This window comes from Ceratotherium simum, chromosome 9 (assembly GCF_057802395.1).
Source record: "Ceratotherium simum simum isolate JZ-2026a chromosome 9, ASM5780239v1, whole genome shotgun sequence".
Lineage (NCBI taxonomy): Eukaryota > Metazoa > Chordata > Mammalia > Perissodactyla > Rhinocerotidae > Ceratotherium > Ceratotherium simum.
Genome location: NC_141908.1, coordinates 40,022,450 through 40,041,292, shown reverse-complemented (window position 1 = coordinate 40,041,292; position 18,843 = coordinate 40,022,450). Strand labels below are relative to the sequence as shown.

The following is an 18,843-nucleotide window of genomic DNA, read 5'->3' as shown; positions in this document are numbered from 1 at the left end:
AGGGCAAGAAGTGTGCAAAGAAGTCAATTAAATGTACTCAAGCCACCTGGCTAAGCAGCCTCAGCGTCTGGACTAGAATGCCTGTCTCCTGACCCTCAATTCAGGACAACCACACCTACTGGGGGGTGGGGGGGGGACTTAGAAAATCCTGGCCTCGAAACAGCGGTCAGATCCCATTATAAGAAAAGAAAGAACAAATCCCTGAGGGGGAATAAGTGACCTTGAGATTGAGCTGGGAAGACTTCTCTTCGTGCAGGGATTTTGCTGCCCTGCTACGTGTCCTAGTGGGACCCGATCCTCAACAAATGGAATTAATTGGTGACAGGGGAAAATTTTTGTAACTTCACAGGCCAGATCTGATCTGGAAAATTTTTTACCCAATGAGCCCAGTGTTATAAAATAAACACCAAGGAATGTAAAAGCCATTGCTTCATTCTCTCGGCTGTACGTGGAGCCAGTGCTGTCTGCAAAGAACAGGGCGGGCGCTGGCCAGCCGACCTTCACAGACCACGCTAAAACTCTGTTAAGAAGTGCCTGGTGAATGCTCTGGCTGACGTGCATGGAGCCATTACGTTACCAAGCAGTGTGCTTCTTACCTATAATTCCACTGTCCTTGCTTTCCAGGGTGGAACTAGGGCTGCTAATGGTCTCACAGGGACTTTTGTTGGCTGTCGTCTTGCTGACACAGCTATTCAAGGTTGAGCAGGGGCTATCGGTGCTAGGAGATGCGGTGCTGCTTGTTAGTGTGGAGCAAGGACTGATGCCTTGGCTCAGAGCTGTGCACTGCAAGATGAACGGAAGGAGGAGTTAGCACGGCTTACACAGGACGCTTCTACACATTCTTTTGTTTTTGATGCTGAAACAACGGAACTAAAAACAGGAAAATGGAAAACAGTTTTCAAAACCTAGGGAGCTTAATATACTTATGGTCTTCCAAATTTTAAAAGAGAAATAACCTTGTTCTGTTCCCCTCCCTTACGATTTTCGTTTTTATGAAAACGGCAGTCAGAAATAATTTAGTGGGAATGCACATTTGTAAAACAGAAATAGCAAACAAGCAGACTTCCTCTCATTTAAAGTCTGCAGAAGACAAATGGGTTCTTTGACCTCTGCACGGAAAATCTGGGGACTCTGTTTTGTAATGTTTCACAAGCATTGCAACCTGATTCAGTTCCTGAAGATTTATGGGCTGTGCGATCAGGGGAAGGAGATGTGGCCACTGCAATCTCAACGCAAGACACCCTCGCAGAGACCCTCACGAGGTGGGGGGGGGGGGGGGGGGGAGAAACTCTGGCCCCTCATTGCTATTCAAATGCACACCCCTCGGAAGTGGCAGGCTGCTGTTCCCTATGATGGGGAATGCTCTCCAGTAGATGAACCATTTGATCTCACCTTATTTTGTCTCTGCCTCATCTCCTATAAATCTTTTCCTCACCCCAGTGACCCTCCCAAATCTCAACTGCTAAAAAAGCACAGGAAAGCATATACCAAAGCAGCTAGATGAGAAAAATGGTGCTATAAAGATAAAAGTGGTATCATTACTAAGGAATTCTTTCAGCCATCTTAATTCATTTAGCCACTCTTCTCCTGGTGGTGACTACAAGGTTAATGTGGACTTTTTCTTAGGTTCTGCACTATTCTGCTTCTCCCCACCTTCCTGCTGCAGAAATCCACAAACAAACCGTTACAATAAATTTCAGTTTACAACAGCACAGACTCATCTGAGTGAACAATGACTCCTCCACTCAAGGAGGGGAGAAGATGGTTATCCCCTCATTCATCCTCTGAGCAGGTAGGAAACGCAGTGTCTTCCTCGGGCATTACCATGGTTTCATTTTTTTCTTCAATGGTTATGTGTGTGGCACTTGGGATCCCTTCTCCCAGTAAAAATCCCAGCCTTGTCAACAGTTCTTGAGCTGCCGGCGAACAGCTCGGTTCATTATCGGTCTTTGCTTCTGGAATAAAGAAAGAAAACAATGAAGATGCCCCTCTGGGGAATTTCAGTATTGCATCTGGAGAAGATGGCACTACAGCTGCTTGTCTGGTTCTTTTGTGTATTTTTATAAAATGCACAAAGTTTGACAATGTTGCCTGTCCTCTAGCAATACATTCTAATTAAGAGGCTGTGACAGGTTAAGAAAACAGTAGAAGAGAAACTCCAAGTGCAAAGGGTGAAATATTTGACCTGAATCAGAGGAACACAGTGTCATTATCGGATAGCAATTCCTGTTTCTGTGTCATGTGAAAAACGGGTACTTCAGACAAAGGTAGAAAAAAGCCTACCCTTCATCTTACTCTTTAAAAGCACAGTATGGCCAATGCCAACAGGAGGCAGAAATAACGTAAAACCCAAGTGGCATGCTGGCAGAGACCCAGGCTACTTAGGTATTAGGGTAAAACTGAAATCCAAGCTCTCATTAAACAAGATAGGGGCAGGACTACTTTGCTGTGCATACCCCACAACAGTGAAAGTCAAAACCAGGATTCCAACTGGAGGGTCAATCATCAGGAATCCATGTTAAAACAAAGATTTTTAAATCCCAGTGAAATGTGTCCCAAGACACAGGACCCGGTAATGCATCCTGTGGCCCAAGCAGAGATGTAGAAAAATCGGGCTGTTCTTAGCATATTCCACAGTAAATGTTGGAAGCCCATTTACCTGAAGGTCACAGGGCATGCTGGGAAGCCTTTCCTTTCTCTGGTCTCCCTAAGGCTGGTCACCTCACTTTTCACACTTAACAGAATTTTATTTTTGGATTTGATTTAAATGTTGAGCTGTAGGTTAATCTTGTATCCAAAAGCCTAAAGAATCTTAATTATGGTTGACAAAACAGTATTTGCATCATTCTAACACCTCTCTTACATTTGTAAATCAGCATCCATCAGGGAATGAAATCAAGTATAAAGCAAACTGTGCTTACAGAAGTTAGAACTTAAGAACAATATGCAACCTGCAATATCATCACACATCCTAATGTTTTGTTCTTTTTCGTTAACTGTCTAGGTGCCTAGACTCATACATTCATCAACCAATTTTCCCCAGATGTGGAAATCTGCAGGTCTTAGAAAAATAAAATGAGGAAAGAAGAAGAAAACTGCAATGTTACCTTTGAGCTATGACATCGCCACTGAAGTTCAAAGCTAACTTTGCCTTTTGTAAAGAACCACAAAAATCAATATAAGCAGAGCTGAGAAGACCATCTGTATCATCCTCAACTCACATATCAGTTTTGCTAAGTCATGCTCCCAGGATGGCAGCTACATGGGAAACTCGGCCAGCTGTATCTTCAAGAAGGAAAAGCACTCCACCCCTTGCTTGCTCGCAAGAGCTCCCAATGTTTGGGGTGAGAATAGGAGCTGTTTGCCATCTTGGATGTTGTTTAGTTACTCTAGAAAACTGAAGGAGTAAAATAACGAAGGCTTGATGGTTCTGGGTCATTTGAATTAAACTCATGACATTAAGGGCAATGGACCCAAGCCAACAGGGGCAAGAGAGCCACCCAGGGGCGGGTCAACCACACCCTCAAAGCCACTTTACAGGAGAGTTCCCATCCCACCAGAGATCTCCAATCACGTTCTGATTCTCAAGGTACCATGGGCATTTGGGAAAGGAAAGCAGGAACCAAATCAAAGCAACACAACCCAGGCACACCCAAGGGCTGACCCGCTTCAGAGCAGGATCCGTCCCACCCTACCTCGCCCCAAGGCTCAGGCAGGGCAGCTACTTTATCTCAGGTGGCAGCTGGACCAGAGGGAGAGAACAGGATGCAGATGGAGAGGGGAAGGAGTGGGTGAGCGGGCAGAACTCAGCAGTTTCTCTACTCCACGCCTCCCTTTCCTTTCGAAACAATCTCTATACTGCTACCCAATTGTGACTGCGCCCCAGAACATCTAGCTTCTGGTTCAACCTGAAATACTCTGGGAAAGAGCCAGAAACTACTCCCAGTTGGCAGCTGCTATGGAGGCAAGGAGAGCAGCTGCCACAAAATTTACCCTGACGACAAACAAGCCACAGCCTCTGGCTCACTTGGGGCCTGCTCTGAGACCCTGCATCCTATGCAGGTCCAGGGAGGAGGGTGCCCCTAGCAGAGTCACTGCTGCCTCCAAATTGCATTTGCAGACAGATACCCCAGATTGTCAAGGTTTTCATTAATATATATACATATATATATCTCCAAAAACAACTAGTCGTCCAAACCCCTCCCCTTCAGACAAGTTGAGGAGCAGCGGCAATTCCAGGTTTGACGTCTGAATTGACAAGAGACATCCAAATTCATGATTAACTTGGTCTCTTAACTGTTCAATTTGGACTTTGCTGCTACCAAAGTTCCAAAACCCCACTGGGTTTGGGATGAATGAACAGACGTCCTGTATTTCAGTTTTTGCATCCCTTAAACCACTCCAATTTTATTTCTTCCAAAAGCTTCACAACTGTCTTTTCATATTATTCTCTCTTCTAAAATGTCATCCTAGTGACCTTCCCCTCAGAAGACCCTGCAGTCTGAATTCCTTAATCCATGTCAAGCCGTCTGCACCTTTCCTTCCCTAAAGCACAGAGCCTTCTCTCACTGAACTCTTCACTCTGGCAGAAGGACCCCTGGGTGAAGTGTGACAGTGCCATTTTGGGAGAGATGAGCTGCCTGGCTCACACTATACGCTCAACTGTGAAATGCAAATGCAGTTCTACTTCCATAGTCAATCAAACACTGAGATAAGAACAGACAGGATTTTCTTTGAGCTAATTATTACTCCAAAATGACTCCCAAACCAAAATCCAATGGGACAGTATAAAGGGAGAGTCTATTTTATTTTCTGTAATTAATATTAAATCATTCATCAATAATGGGTGTACCTTATCCAATACCAGTGGGATGAGGCCTGGAGAGAAAGATCTCATCTCTGAGCAATACTTTACCTCTCACAGAGTTATATATCCAAAGAATTTACGATGGCTATATTTGGAGTTAAGAGAATAACTGGCCTCACACTCCCTAGGAATCCATTAGGTAAGTAGACAGTGACAGTCCTTCCAATTATGTTTTCAAGGAATCCTTGGTATCACACCATTGTGGAATAACCACATGGAGAGAGGCAAAGGGAATTTCTTGGGTCACTTCCCGCCTGTGTCTTTGTAGCTATTCACACCTGTTGGAATACGTTTGGGGCACGAACACTCAGGCGCAGTCCATAAACTCACCAGTTCGCCAATTACTGCCACCGTAACTTCAAACTATTTGTGCCCTTTATCATCATCCCCTTACCCTTCTCTACAGTCTCAGAAGAAAGGAGGTTCTTCATACTAAAGCTACTCTGGACCCCTTACAGTGTGAACCTCTCTAAACCTGAATTTCCTCGTCAGGGAAGTGGCCATAACCTCCTTCTTATAGGTTGTGAGGCTCAAAAATAAAAATGTGTGAGAAACACCTTATACGACAAACATCTTTAAATAAGCTGCTATATCAAAGTTGGTCATTATTTCTACCAACTTAAACATCAAGAGCCCACTGTCTCAGTATTATTTCATTTTCTGGTTTCAGGGATTCATATCTATATTCAGTGTGCTTATATTTCACTTAATTTTTTCTGTTTATAATTTTTCTGCCTTAAATAACTTTTTCTGAACTCACTATTCCTTCAAGACAATCAATTCCCTTCTTTTGCTGATTATCAAACTGTTCCAGCTTGGCCCTCACTGCTTTTATTGCCCATCTAATCATTCTCTCTTCTTACAGCCAGACTCTGTTAGAACCATAGAGATCACTGGAGATTACCAACCATGGTTCCATCAAGAGAAACCTTTTTTCCACTCGCATCCTCCTCAAACTCTACAGAGCATTGGGCTTTGTTGACAATGTTCAGTCATTCACTAGCACGTGACCTTGAACAACCAACTTAATATCAGTTTCCAAGACAGCACTTCTGAAGCAGGTCTCTCAAATGCATTATGGCCTTGATTGATGTTAAACCCCCTTCCTCTGCCTCCACCTGTCCATAATCTGTTTCTTGATTAACTCTTGCCTTCGTTGCCTTTTATTTACAAGCATTTTCCTGTTTCTTTCTGGCTGCTCCTTCTCCTAAGCCATCACCATTCCTCCCTCCTTGGATCTTGAAAAATAGTATTTATAGAGGAAAATCTATCTATGAAATTGCTCTGGTTCTGTCAATAGTTGGTTTCTAGTCTGTATTGTGAAAACATATTATCGTACAAGTGATCTTTAAGCTTTTCATCTCATTCGCCCCATAATGAAATTGTCACCAAATCTTACTATTTTTTTCTTTCAAAACGTCTCCCGAATTAGCCTTTTCCTCTTCAGTCACACTGCCACTTATCTGTAAGTCCTCATCCTCTCAAGTCTAGATAACTATTAGACTCTGGGTCAATCTTCTCATCTATTTTTACTTTTCCTTCTCTTCTTTCCCTTCCTCTGAGCCAGTGGTTCTCATACTTTTTGGTCTCAGAGTTCACTCTTAAAAATGAGGACTCCAAAGTGCTTTGGCTTATGTGGGTTAAATCTATTGATGGATGGAAAAAAGATATTCCATGCAAATGGAAATGAAAAGAAAGCTGTGGTAGCAATACTTCTATCAGACAAAATAGACTTTAAAACAAAAACGGTAACAAGTGACAAATAAGAGCGTTACATAACGATAAAGAGAACAATCCAACAAGAAGATATAACACTTGTAAATATCTATGTGCCCAACATAGGAGTGTCTAAATATGTAAAGCAAATACTAACAGACATAAAAGGAGAAATTGATAGTAACACAATAATAGTAGGGGACTTTAAAACCCCGCTTACATCAAAGGATAGACCATTCAGACAGGATATCAATAAACTTTGGCCTTAAATGACACATTAGACTAGAAGGATTTAGTAGATGTATACAGAACATTCCACCCCCAAACTGCAAAATACACATTCTTTTCAAGTGTACATGGAACATTCATCCAGGATAGATTGCATATTAGGCCACAAAACAAGTCTCAATACATTTAAGAAGACTGAAATAATATCAAGCATCTTTTCTGACCACAACGATATGAAATGAGAAATCAACTACAAGAAGAAAACTGGAAAAGTCACAAAGATGTGGAGATTAAACAAGATGCTACTGAATAACTACTGGGTCAACAAAGAAATCAAAGGAGAAATAAAATATCTGGAGACAAATGAAAATAAAAACACAACATACCAAAATCTATGGGATACAGCAAAAGTGGTACTAAGAGGGAAGTTTGTAGTAATACAGGCCTACCTCAAGAAACAAGAAAAATCTCAAATAAATAATCTAACATTACATCTAGAGGAACTAGAAAAAGAAGAACAAAGCCCCAAATTAGTAGAATGAAGGAAATAATAAAAATCAGAGCAGAATTAAATGAAATAGAGACTAAAAAGACAACAGAAAAGATCAATGAAATTAAGAGCTGGTTCGTTGAAAAGAAAAAATTGACAACCCTTTAGCCAGACTCACTAAGAAAAAAAGAGAGAAGCCTCAAATAAAATCAGAAATGAAAGAGGAGAAATTACAATGGATACCACAGAAATACAAAGGATTATAAGAGAATACTATGAAAAGCTGTATGTCAACAAATTGGGTAATCTAGAAGAAATGGATAAATTCTTAGAATCATATAACCTTCCAAAACTGAATCAAGAAGAAATAGAGAATCTGAATAGACCAATCACCAGTAAGAAGATCAAAACAGTAATCAAAAACCTCCCCAAAACCAAAGTCCAGGACCAGATAGCTTCCGCAGTGAATTCTACCAAACATTCAAAGAAGATTTAATACCTATCCTTTTCAAACTCTTCCAAAAAATTGAAGAGGAAAGGACACTTTCTAACTCATTCCACAAGGCCAACATTACCCTGATACCAAAACCAGACAAGGACAACATAAAAAAAGAAAATTACAGGCCAACATCACTGATGAATGTAGATGCAAAAATCCTCAACAAAATATTACTGAATCAAATACAACAATACATTAAAAGGATCATACACCATGATCAAGTGGGATTTATTCCAGGCATGCAGGGATGGTTCAACATCCACAAATCAATCAATGTGATACACCACATTAACAAAATGAGGAATAAAAATCACATGATCATCTCAATAGATGCAGAGAAACCATTTGACAAGATTTAGCATCCATTTATGACAAAAACCCTAAATAAAATGGGTATAAAAGGAAAGTACCTCAACATAATAAAGGCCATATACAACAAATCTACAGCTAACATCATACTCAACAGTGAAAATCTGAAAGCTATCCTTCTAAGAACAGGAACAAGACAAGGATGCCCACTTTTACCATTCTTATTCAACATAGTATTAGAAGTCCTTACCAGAGCAATTAGGCATGAAAAAGGAATAAAAGGGATCCAAATTGGAAAGGAAGAAGTAAAACTGTCATTATTTGCAGATGACATGATTTTACATATAGAAAACTAAAGAATCCACCAAAAAAACTATTAGAAATAATAAACAAATACAGTAAAGTTGCAGGGTAAAAAAATCAACATACAAAAATCAGTTGCATTTCTATACACTAACAACGAAATAGAGAAATCAAGACTACAATCCCATTTACAATCTCAATAAAAACAATAAAATATCTAGGAATAAATTTAACCAAGGAGGTGCAAGACCTGTACGCTCAAAACTATAAACCACTGTTGAAAGAAATCAAAGAAGACACAAAGAAATGGAAAGATATTCCATGCTTGTGGACTGGAAGAACTAACAGAGTTAAAATGTCCATAGTACCTAAAGCAATCTATAGTTTCAATGCAATCCCTATTAAAGTCCCAACAACATTTTTCATGGAAATAATAGAAAGAATCCTAAAATTTATATGGAACAACAAAAGACCCTGAATAGCCAAAGGAATGCTGAGAAAAAAGAACAAAGCTGGAGGCATCACACTCCCTGATTTCAAAGTATACTACAAAGCTATGGTAATCAAAACAGCATGGTATGGGCAGAAAAACAGATACAAAGATCAGTGGAACAGAATTGAGAGCCCAGAAATAAACGAACACATCTATGGACAGCTAAGTTTTGACAAAGGAGCCAAGAACAAAAAAAACAATGAAGAAAAGAAAGTCTCTTCGACAAATGGTGCTGGGGAAACCAGAGGGCCACACGCAAAAGAACGAAAGGAGACCATTATCTTACACCATACACAAAAGTGAACTCAAAATGGATTAAAGACTTGGAAGGTAAGACCTGAAACCATAAAACTCCTAGAAGAAAAGCTAAGTAGTATTGACACTGGTCTTAGCAGTATCTTTGCGAATATGTCTCCTCAGGCAAGGGAAATAAAAGAAAGAAATATACAAATGGGACTACATCAAACTAAACAACAACTTCTGCATGGCAAAAGAAACCATCAGTAAGCCAAAAAGACAATCTACCAATAGGGAGAAGATATTTGCAATCATATATCCAATAAAAGGTTAAGATCCAAAATATATAAAGAACTCATACAACTCAACAACAAAACAAAATACAATCCGATTTACAAATGAGCAAAGGATCTGAACAGACATTTTTCCAAAGATACACAGACGGCCAACAGGCACATGAAAAGATGTGTTCAACATCACTAATTATTAAGGAAATGCAAATCAAAACCACAATGAGATATCACCTTACGCCTAGCACAATGGCTGTTATTAAAAAGACAGGAAATAACAAGTGTTGGGGAGGATGTGGAGAAAAGGGAATCCTTGTACACTGCTGGTGGGAATGTAAACTGGTGGGGCCACTATGGAAAACAGTAAGGAGATTCCTCGAAAAATTAAAATTAGAACTACCATATGATCCAGCTATTCCACTCTGGGTATCTATCCAAAGAATAAGAAAGTACTAATATGAAAAGATATATGCACCCCTATGTTCATTGCAGTATTATTCAGAATAGCCAAGACCTGGAAACAACCTAAGTGTCCGTCAACAAATGAATGGATAAAGATGTGTGGACTACTACTCAGCCACTAAAAAACATGAAATCTTGCCATTTGCAACAACATGGATGGACCCTGAGGGTATTACAGTAATTGAAATAAGTCAGCCGGCGAAAGCCAAATACTGTATGATTTCACTCATACGTGGGAGATAAAAAAAACGACATACAAACACATAGATATAGAGATCAGACCGGTGGTTACAGAGGGGCGGGGGTCTAAAGGAGGTAGAAGGGCACCTGTGTATGGTGATGGATGGCAATCAGACTGGGTGGTGAACATGATGTAAGCCATACAGAAGTCAAAATACAATGATGTCCACCTGAAATTTACATAACATATAAACCAATATTACCTCAATAAAAAAATAAATTAAAAAAAATTGAGACTACAAGGAACTTTGCCTTTGCGGGTTATATCTATTGATATTTATCATATCTACTGATAGTGATCTTAAAACCAAGAATTTTAAAACTGATAGTTAATTCATTTTAAGTTAATAAAACTTATTACACGTTAACAAGTAACATTTTTAATAAGAAATAACTATATTTTCAATTTTAAAAGTTAGTTAAGGGGCCAGCTCCGTGGCCTGGTGGTTAAGTGCACACACTCCGCTGCTGGCAGCCTGGGTTCGGATCCCAGGCGTGCACCAAGGCACCGCTTGTCAAGCCATGCTGTGGTGGCGTCCCATATAAAGTGGAGGAAGATGGGCACAGATGTTAGCCCAGGGCCAGTCTTCCTCAGCAAAAAAAAAATGAGGAGGATTGGCATGGATGTTAGCTCAGGACTGATCTTCCTCACAAAAACAAACGAACAAAACAAAACAAAAAAAACCCTCTCAAAAAAAGGGGACGGCCCAGTGGCGCAAGCGGTTAAGTGCGCACGCTCCGCTGTGGCGGCCTCAGGTTCACCAGTTCAGATCCCGGGCGCGCACTGACGCACCGCTTGTCTTCCTCACACACACAAAAAAAAGTTAGTTAAGAAGAATGGCATTGTTTTACATTTTTGCAAATCTCTTTTTAATGTCTGATTTAATAGAAGATAGCTGGATTTTCAGGTCTGCTTCCGCAGACAATCTGTTGTGATATGCTTTTTTGATTGAAGCATGTGAAGAATTGTGGCCTCAGACAGATATGTAGTTGGGAAAGGAGGACACCTTTCAGATAATTACAGATATTCTTCTTTGATACCTCACCAAAACCTGACAAGTAGCAATTTCTTAAAGGTTAGTTCCAACGTTGGACTCTGAATCCGTATCAATGAACTTTTTGTACTCTGTTACAGCAAAATTCAATGCTCTGTTTTATGCTTCAAATGGGTTTTTACCCATGCAAGATTTGGTACATGCATTGGGTCATTTGGAAAAAACAGGTTTTGCAGATCTTGCAAATGTTGACACATTTTATTATACAATACAAAACACCATATTCATTAATATCACCACAGATCTCAATTGAAAAGTCCTGGGAAGCCACCAAGCTCAATGTGACAGGTGCAAATTCCCCAAAATCTAATTTTCATTTGAAAGGTCAAATTTTATCATTGGCAACTAATCCTGTCAGGTTTTCTCAAAAATTGAAGTGACACACTCATTTTGTTCCTTTTTGAGAAAATGTGTGTCAAATACCCAATTTCAAATAACTATGGTTTGTCAGTCATTCTTTCAAGAAAAAATGATGTTCCATTAAAAAAATGGCTAGTTCAGCTTGCAATTCAGACAATCACACAAGTGCTTTTCCTCAAGACAACCATCATGCTTCAGCATGCAGCACAAGTGCTTTATGCAGACTTCCCATTTCATCACACAGAATAGTAAAAAGATGGGTATTCAAGGGTCAAGATTTAATAACATTATTTTTAGTGCTTCGTCAAGGACATTCTTCAGCGAATCATTTTTGATGCAGATGCATGGTGATGAAAAATACTACGTGCAGCCCTAGCAGAGCAGGTGCCCTACCCTGATGTGTACCAAGGCATCAGAAGTCTTACCAACAACTGCTTTTGCACCATCAGTACAAATGGCAATGCAAGAGAAATGGGAATACCTTCTTAGCGTTATCATGAAAAGAGTTTTGACCTCATGGACCCCTGCAAGGGTCTTGGAGACACTAGAAGTCCACGGCCCACACACTGAGAACCTCTGCTTTAAGTCTTCAATTGCACTAAATTCTCCCTTTTCTTAAAAATACATTTAAAAACCATAGGTGCACATACCCCTCACCTTTTTACATGATCTCTCATCTTCTCTTACCTGCTCCACTCCTTGGAGTAAAAAAGGGGTGATCTATCCTCACCAATTCCATTTCTTTTCTTTTTTTTTTTTTTGGTGAGGAAGATCAGCCCTGAGCTAACATCCATGCTAATCCTCCTCTTTTTGCTGAGGAAAACCGGCTCTGAGCTAACATCTATTGCCAATCCTCCTCCTTTTTTTTTTGTCCCCCCAAAGCCCCAGTAGATAGTTGTATGTCATAGTTGCACATCCTTCTAGTTGCCGTATGTGGGACGCGGCCTCAGCACGGCCAGAGAAGCAGTGCGTCGGTGCGCACCCGGGATCTGAACCCGGGCCGCCAGTAGCGGAGCACGGGCACTTAACCGCTAAGCCACGGGGCCGGCCCACCAATTCCATTTCCTTATCACCTACCTACAACTTAAACTCATTCACCTTCACAAGTCTCCTGAAACAGCCCTGTTAGGCACAGTAACTTTTTTTTTAAACAACCCATCTCCTCTTTTGATTTTCCTGTAGATTTTTGACCTTGCAAATACTCTGTCCTCCAGGGAAGAAAGCAGCAACTGTCATATCAGAACAGAGACTCAGAGGGGAAATTCATGGTTCCAAGATACCATGTGGTCTTGTGGATTCTTTTCCTACCCTTTTGCTGGTGCTTCCTCCACCTTATTCAAAGCTCATGAATAACATACCAGAGTTTCTCGGTTGTCCTCTCAATGACCTTTTTTCCTAGTCTAGCGCACCTGGTCTCATCACGTTCCCTTAAAGCAAATGGCTGCCCAGTTTACATCCTGAGCTCTTTCTTGAGCCCTAATTTGATTCTCCAACTCTTCACTGGACACTTTTGCCTAAATGTCCCACCAGCACCTCAAACTCAACATGCCTGAAACCGAACTCAAACCAAAACAAACGGTTAACTTTCCTCCAGTGTCCTCTTGATAGTCATCTCAAAGCCTTGAAGTCATCATCTTTGTCTCTTACAGCCCTCCAGGTCCTTGCAATTCCTCAAGAATCTTCCCATTCATCACCTCTTCTTTCCTGATCCTCCTGTTATAATTTGAGATCTTAATCTCTCACTTAACTACTGAAAACATTTTCTAACCACTCTCCCTGATCTTAGTCTCTTTCCTGCCCTACTCCATCCTATACCTTGTTGCCAGGTAAATCTTAAGGCATAGCTGTGATTAAGTCTTTCCTGGCTCAGCACCTCGATCTGCTCCCAATTCATCACACAGCTTGGATTAGTCAACACTACTTCCTCCCTTGGATTATAGTCACTCAGTATACAGGTCTTTAATCCCCAACCAAACTCTAAGACTCCATGAAGAAAGGACCTATGCTTGCTAACCCACCTCAAATAGCACCCAACACTGTGCTTTTCACGGCATAGGAATTTAATTACTATTTATTTAAGGAAACGCAGAAATAATGGATATTCTACCTCTAATCTCTCTTACACCGCACACATACGAGGCATGTTCCCATTCTGTACTTTCATCTAACTAAAACCCTATTCAACCATTGGTCAAATGGTGCATCACCATTCTAAGAAGCTGAAAATTAAATAGCAGGAACAAGGTTACCTTTGGGAAAGGAAGGGGAATATGATCAGGAGGAAATACGGTTATGTTTTATTTCTTAAACTGAGTAGTGGGCAGACAGGTACATTCTTCTTCATACCTTTTTCATTCTCTACATCTTTTTGAATGTCTGAAATAGTAATCAAAAACATAAGGTATCAATATTTACTTAAACATATTTCTTAAAAAGACCCACTCCTCCCAATAAGATAGTTTTGTATTTAATTATTCTGCTCTTTCATATGCATTAATTTTACTTGCTAACCAGACGGCCAGAAAAAAAAGTTTCATCATATTTTGAGATTGATCTTCACCGAGCAATGACTCATAAGACTAAAACTTTCTCACTCCTCCCCATCAAAGCTTGCTCAAGTAGCTAATGATAGATTAAAGCAAACCTAAATGGATTATAGTTGCCCCTAATTCAAAGAAACATAGGTGTGAATCCTATTATAATTTAATAATCCTCTCTAATTTACTTGGCTTTTTATTTTCCCTTTCGGCAGAGGTATTGTTCTGTGGGTAAATGATATTTTTCCCCTAAACAATATCTTGGTTTAGCAACAGGAAGTTTATTTGCTAAGAACACATTCTATATGACATGCAGCTTATTAGGTCCATTCGACAGGAAAAAGGGGATTGTATTTTTGTTTGAGGATCTCATTAAGTCACTCTTTTTTGCCAGAGTAGAAAATGCTGTTTTTCAAAAATATTTTAAAATACTGAATAAAGTAGAATGTCTTTCCCTAAAGATGTTTCCAGGTGAATGCAAACTTTAATAAACAGGTTCTTTGCTTACAATATAAATGTTCACCTGCCCATATCATATAACCTACTTCCCAGATGGCTAAAATACGCAAATTACACATAAATACCATTACCTCTAAATTAATGAAAAAATTCAAAGTGGTCATTGGCTTTGTTTTACTTTGGTTTCTATTTCAAACAGAGAGCTAAGAATCAAAAATTTATGGAGCTACACAACCATAAAGCAAGGCAGCTTAGTCTGGAAGGGTATTTCAAACATTTAGGAATAACTTGATATTTCACAAGTTTATGTGAAATTTCAAAAGCATTTCACAAGGAGCTGTTTTCAATAGTTTGTTAGTCTGGTGAACACTGAAATGCTATTAATGACAGCACCCAGAAAAGTGTCTTAAGAGACTTAAAAAAAAATGCCCAAAGGAAATATGGAAAGTATAAGAACAAATTTTAAATTAAAGCTTAAATGCCGATGCTGTTATTAAACCCTAGAAATTAGGGTTTGTCCATCATGCATCTGTACACGCTTGGGTTAATACTCAAACTCAATTAGTTTTAGTTCCCTCCAGCCTCTCTTTTAGGTTCAATGACCTGGACATAAAATTTACACTTTAATATGGCAAACTTAATTAACCCCATTGAAACATAAAGGATTCCATGGGGAATACAATCCTTTACCAATAGTCAAGTTGAATTTTTTTAGGCAACCACCTCACCTCCTCATCACCAACAGATAACTCTGCTGAGGCTTCCACCCACATCATGGCTACCCACACAAGACCATGTGCCCAAAAACATGAACTACACCCCTTCCCCAGACTCCTAAAGAGGGGAAAATATATCCTGTTGCTTAATCCTAGGCGAAATTTCTGGAAACTTCTGATCCATATTCACAGCCCAGGTATGTCATAATTTCAGTTCCTGTAGAGACTGATGATGCCAAATCCAAGAGCTCAGGTCTCAGGAGTGAGTGGGCATGCAAACTGCAGGCTACACCAGCATTATCAATCACTTTACTCGAATTTAGCTCAGCTGGCAGCCAAGCATAAGAATGCCCCTGCCTCCCCAGGAAAGACAGCCAATTCTGTCTTGGACAAGAGGAGAAAAGTTGACAATGGGAACTATTTATAACCTCTTTTCTTTGCCACATAAAAATCCTAAATTTCTCCCCCATTCTTAGCCCAGAAGGAGTCCCAAACTCTAGACAGGACCTCAACAATACTCCCTGCCAGGGAGGAAGAGGTTACATAATGGAGTCTAGGCCAGCCAAAATGCCAGGGGCATAACCCAACCAGGATTACAAAGGCTTTGAGGGGTGGCGAGAAGGGTAAGGGGCGGCAGGCTTACTCTGAAATGGAAAACAGCTCTGTAAATTCGATTATTGATATTCACTTTAGAGGAATAGGTATTTTCCCTTCGACACCCAGAATAGAAATGAGAGAACAGATCAACACACGGACACACCTTGTACACATGAATTCACAACACAGAGGGCCCTCGTATATGTAGGATGGCCATCCTAACCAGACGCCACTGTGGACTCTCCTCTGTTCACCACCACACACCTGGTGCCCTGCCCCTCCTCAGCACAAGTTCTAGTGTGAGCCTCCTACCTAAACCAAACAACGAGGTGCCTGGACAGAAGGAAATAGAGTGGAGTTTCTCATGGCAAGATGCAGGCAACAGCACCTCTTCCCTGCCCAAAACGCCCAGCTCCCAGCACCATCTTGTCCCCCATCGACCCAAACTCCTCTTCCTGATTTTCATCTTCTGCCAGTCCCTCCTCTCAGCTCATTTTTAGCTTTATTTTTACCACCTCCACCCCGCTCCATTTTCCTACCATGTCCTAATTTCGTCCCCACTCCCCACCACACACTAGCAGAAACAAAATGCTCACATGGTGGTTAGAACATAAAGGAGCTGTACCTCTCACCACCTGTAACCAAGGAGAGGAGGACACCAGGTATTCCAAAGTGAAAATATGGATGAGTTTTCCTAAGTTTAAACTTATGCCCACATTGAGGGTAAACAGGCTTCCCTACATAGGCCAGGATCCCTAACCACATGTTTCTGTAGGAAAATAGGACATAAGTTCAAAACACACAAATTAAAGACCACAGAGTTGTGAGCTGGGGACTCCCCAGAAAGGAACAAACATGTAAATTCTTGAATTGATTTAAAAAAAAATAAAGAACTATTAATATATCTATTAAATGCTATAAGTTCATAGTGTCTGCTATACATATTTCCAGATAGAAGAAAAAAGCAAAATATAAAATTATTTCATGAAAAGGTTTCAACCCATTTGGAATTTTTTTTTTTTTTGCCCCTGCTTCAACATTCCCTAAAAAAAAATTTTAGATGTTAAAAAAAATGAGAAGCTTTCAAAAGCTACCAAATGCTTTTCAGAAAGCTAGTTATTATAAGCTTTGTCCAGCTAAACTTTCAGCTTTTCAGCCAAAGCCTTTAAAATATTCTAAAACGATGGAGTACTAAAAAAACAAAACAAAGTCTTGGAAGCAGCCTACCGGCTGGCTTTTCATATTCCCCCCATGCCAGGGAGGTCAAAATAGAGAGGAAATAAGATTCAACCCTAAAACACTGCATATGCACCTACTCCACTAGTCCTACACTGTGTATATAATTCCAAGAATTTACATTAGCTAAACAGATCTCTGTAACTGCCCAAGGGGAAAAAACCTCCCAAATACATTCAGTTTAGCAAAGCATTCCTGCAAGAGGCACTCAAGTTTCACTCAGAAATATGGAGTGTCATTATGTAAAATCTTTAGGGGGGAAAATCATTGAAAACATGTTCTTACCATTCTCATTGGGCTCTGTTGGCTGGGACACGTCTCTGAACGGGATTATAACTGCGTCTCCAGGCACTCTGGGGCTTTCCACATACTTGGGCTTCCTGACGGGACCTGCAGTGGGAAAGATCTGAGTGTGGCTAATTTTTTCCAGATGCAAACAAAGCTTCAGAATGTACAGTGTGTGTCCTCACCAGGACCCAAATATGCCTAAAGGAAGAGCCGGCCCCTTCCCCTCCCTTGAATACACACACGGTCATTTCAGTACAGACGGGAATGTCCAGTCCGGGCTGCCAAAGGAGAAACGGGTAAGCTCGGTTTTGAGAATGTAAACTCTGACAAAAACAAAAGCTGCTCTTTTGCTGTGAAGTCTCTACAGCTGTCTTTGGTGTATGTCAAGTAAGTGATTTTGACATGTTCAAACCTGGACGGCTTTTTTTATTTGGAATTTTTCTCTAACTGGGACAAAGATGATTTGGGTCACTTGGTATCTCTGAAGTCAGGAGGCAAGGATTACAAACAGCCAGCCTGTAATATCAGCACGCTCTGAGCAGCCATAGTACGCAGGCATTTTATCAGACTGGTGACGCACGGCAACTGTGTGGGGCAAAGATGATTGCTTTCTTGGCGGCTGACATAGCTGCCTTCAAAAAGGCGCAGCAGCCAGTCTGGCAGGCGATTCGGGGACACAAGAGAGCCTGAGAGTCATATCTCTCACCTCCCCCCCAACCCCAACTTGTCATCAGAAAATCAGGAATTCTTAATAAGACTGAATGGAACCCTCACACGCTGCTGGCGGCAATGCACAGGTGCAGCCACTTTGGAAAACTGTTTGGCAATTCCTCAAAAGGTTAAACATAGAGTTATGGCCCAGCAATTCCACTTCTATGTGAATAAATATTCACACAAAAATTTGTACACAAATGTTCCGAGTAGCATGATTCATAAAAGCCAAGTGTCAATCAACTGAAGACGACAAAATGTGATAAAGCCAAACAATGGAATATCACTGGGCAATAAAAAGGAATAAAGTACTGATTCATACTACAATGTGGATGAAAGGTGAAAACATTATGCTAAGTGAAAGAAGCCAGTCCCCAAAGACTACATATCATATGATTCCATTCATATGAAATGTCCAGAACAGGCAAATTTACAGAAACAAAGTATGAACAGTTACCAGGGGCTGGGGGATATGCAGGCTTGTGGAGTGATAGCTAAGGGGTATGAGACTTCTTTTAGGGGTGATTAAAAATGTTCTAAAATTAGGTTGTGGTGATAGCTGCACAACCTTGTGAATATACTAAAAACTGCTGTACTCTACACTTTAAGTCGGTGAATTGTATGGTATGTCAATCATATCTAAATATAATGGCTTTAAAAATATATATACTGCCTATTCTGTCTGTTCCTTTCAAACATCACATTACATTTTGGTCCAGAATTATCCACTTGATTCTCATTTTCCTTGGT

The 18,843-nt window shown here is 40.4% G+C and overlaps 1 protein-coding gene across 11 annotated transcripts in view; it reads right to left on the bottom strand.

The window, feature by feature from the left end:
* TANC1 (tetratricopeptide repeat, ankyrin repeat and coiled-coil containing 1) overlaps positions 1–18,843 on the bottom strand; it is a 230,335-nt gene that overhangs the window by 73,538 nt on the left and 137,954 nt on the right. For 8 of the 11 annotated variants that reach the window (XM_087435249.1, XM_014785939.2, XM_014785940.2 and 5 more), the window contains 3 exons: positions 17,380–17,484; positions 1,825–1,955; positions 597–783 (listed from right to left, as the gene is read on the bottom strand). In XM_087435249.1, the coding sequence (XP_087291375.1) occupies positions 597–783; positions 1,825–1,955; positions 17,380–17,484 (423 nt within the window). The remainder of the gene's footprint in view (positions 1–596; positions 784–1,824; positions 1,956–17,379; positions 17,485–18,843) is intronic. The other 3 variants (XM_014785941.2, XM_087435252.1, XM_014785943.2) reach the window with 2 other exon arrangements.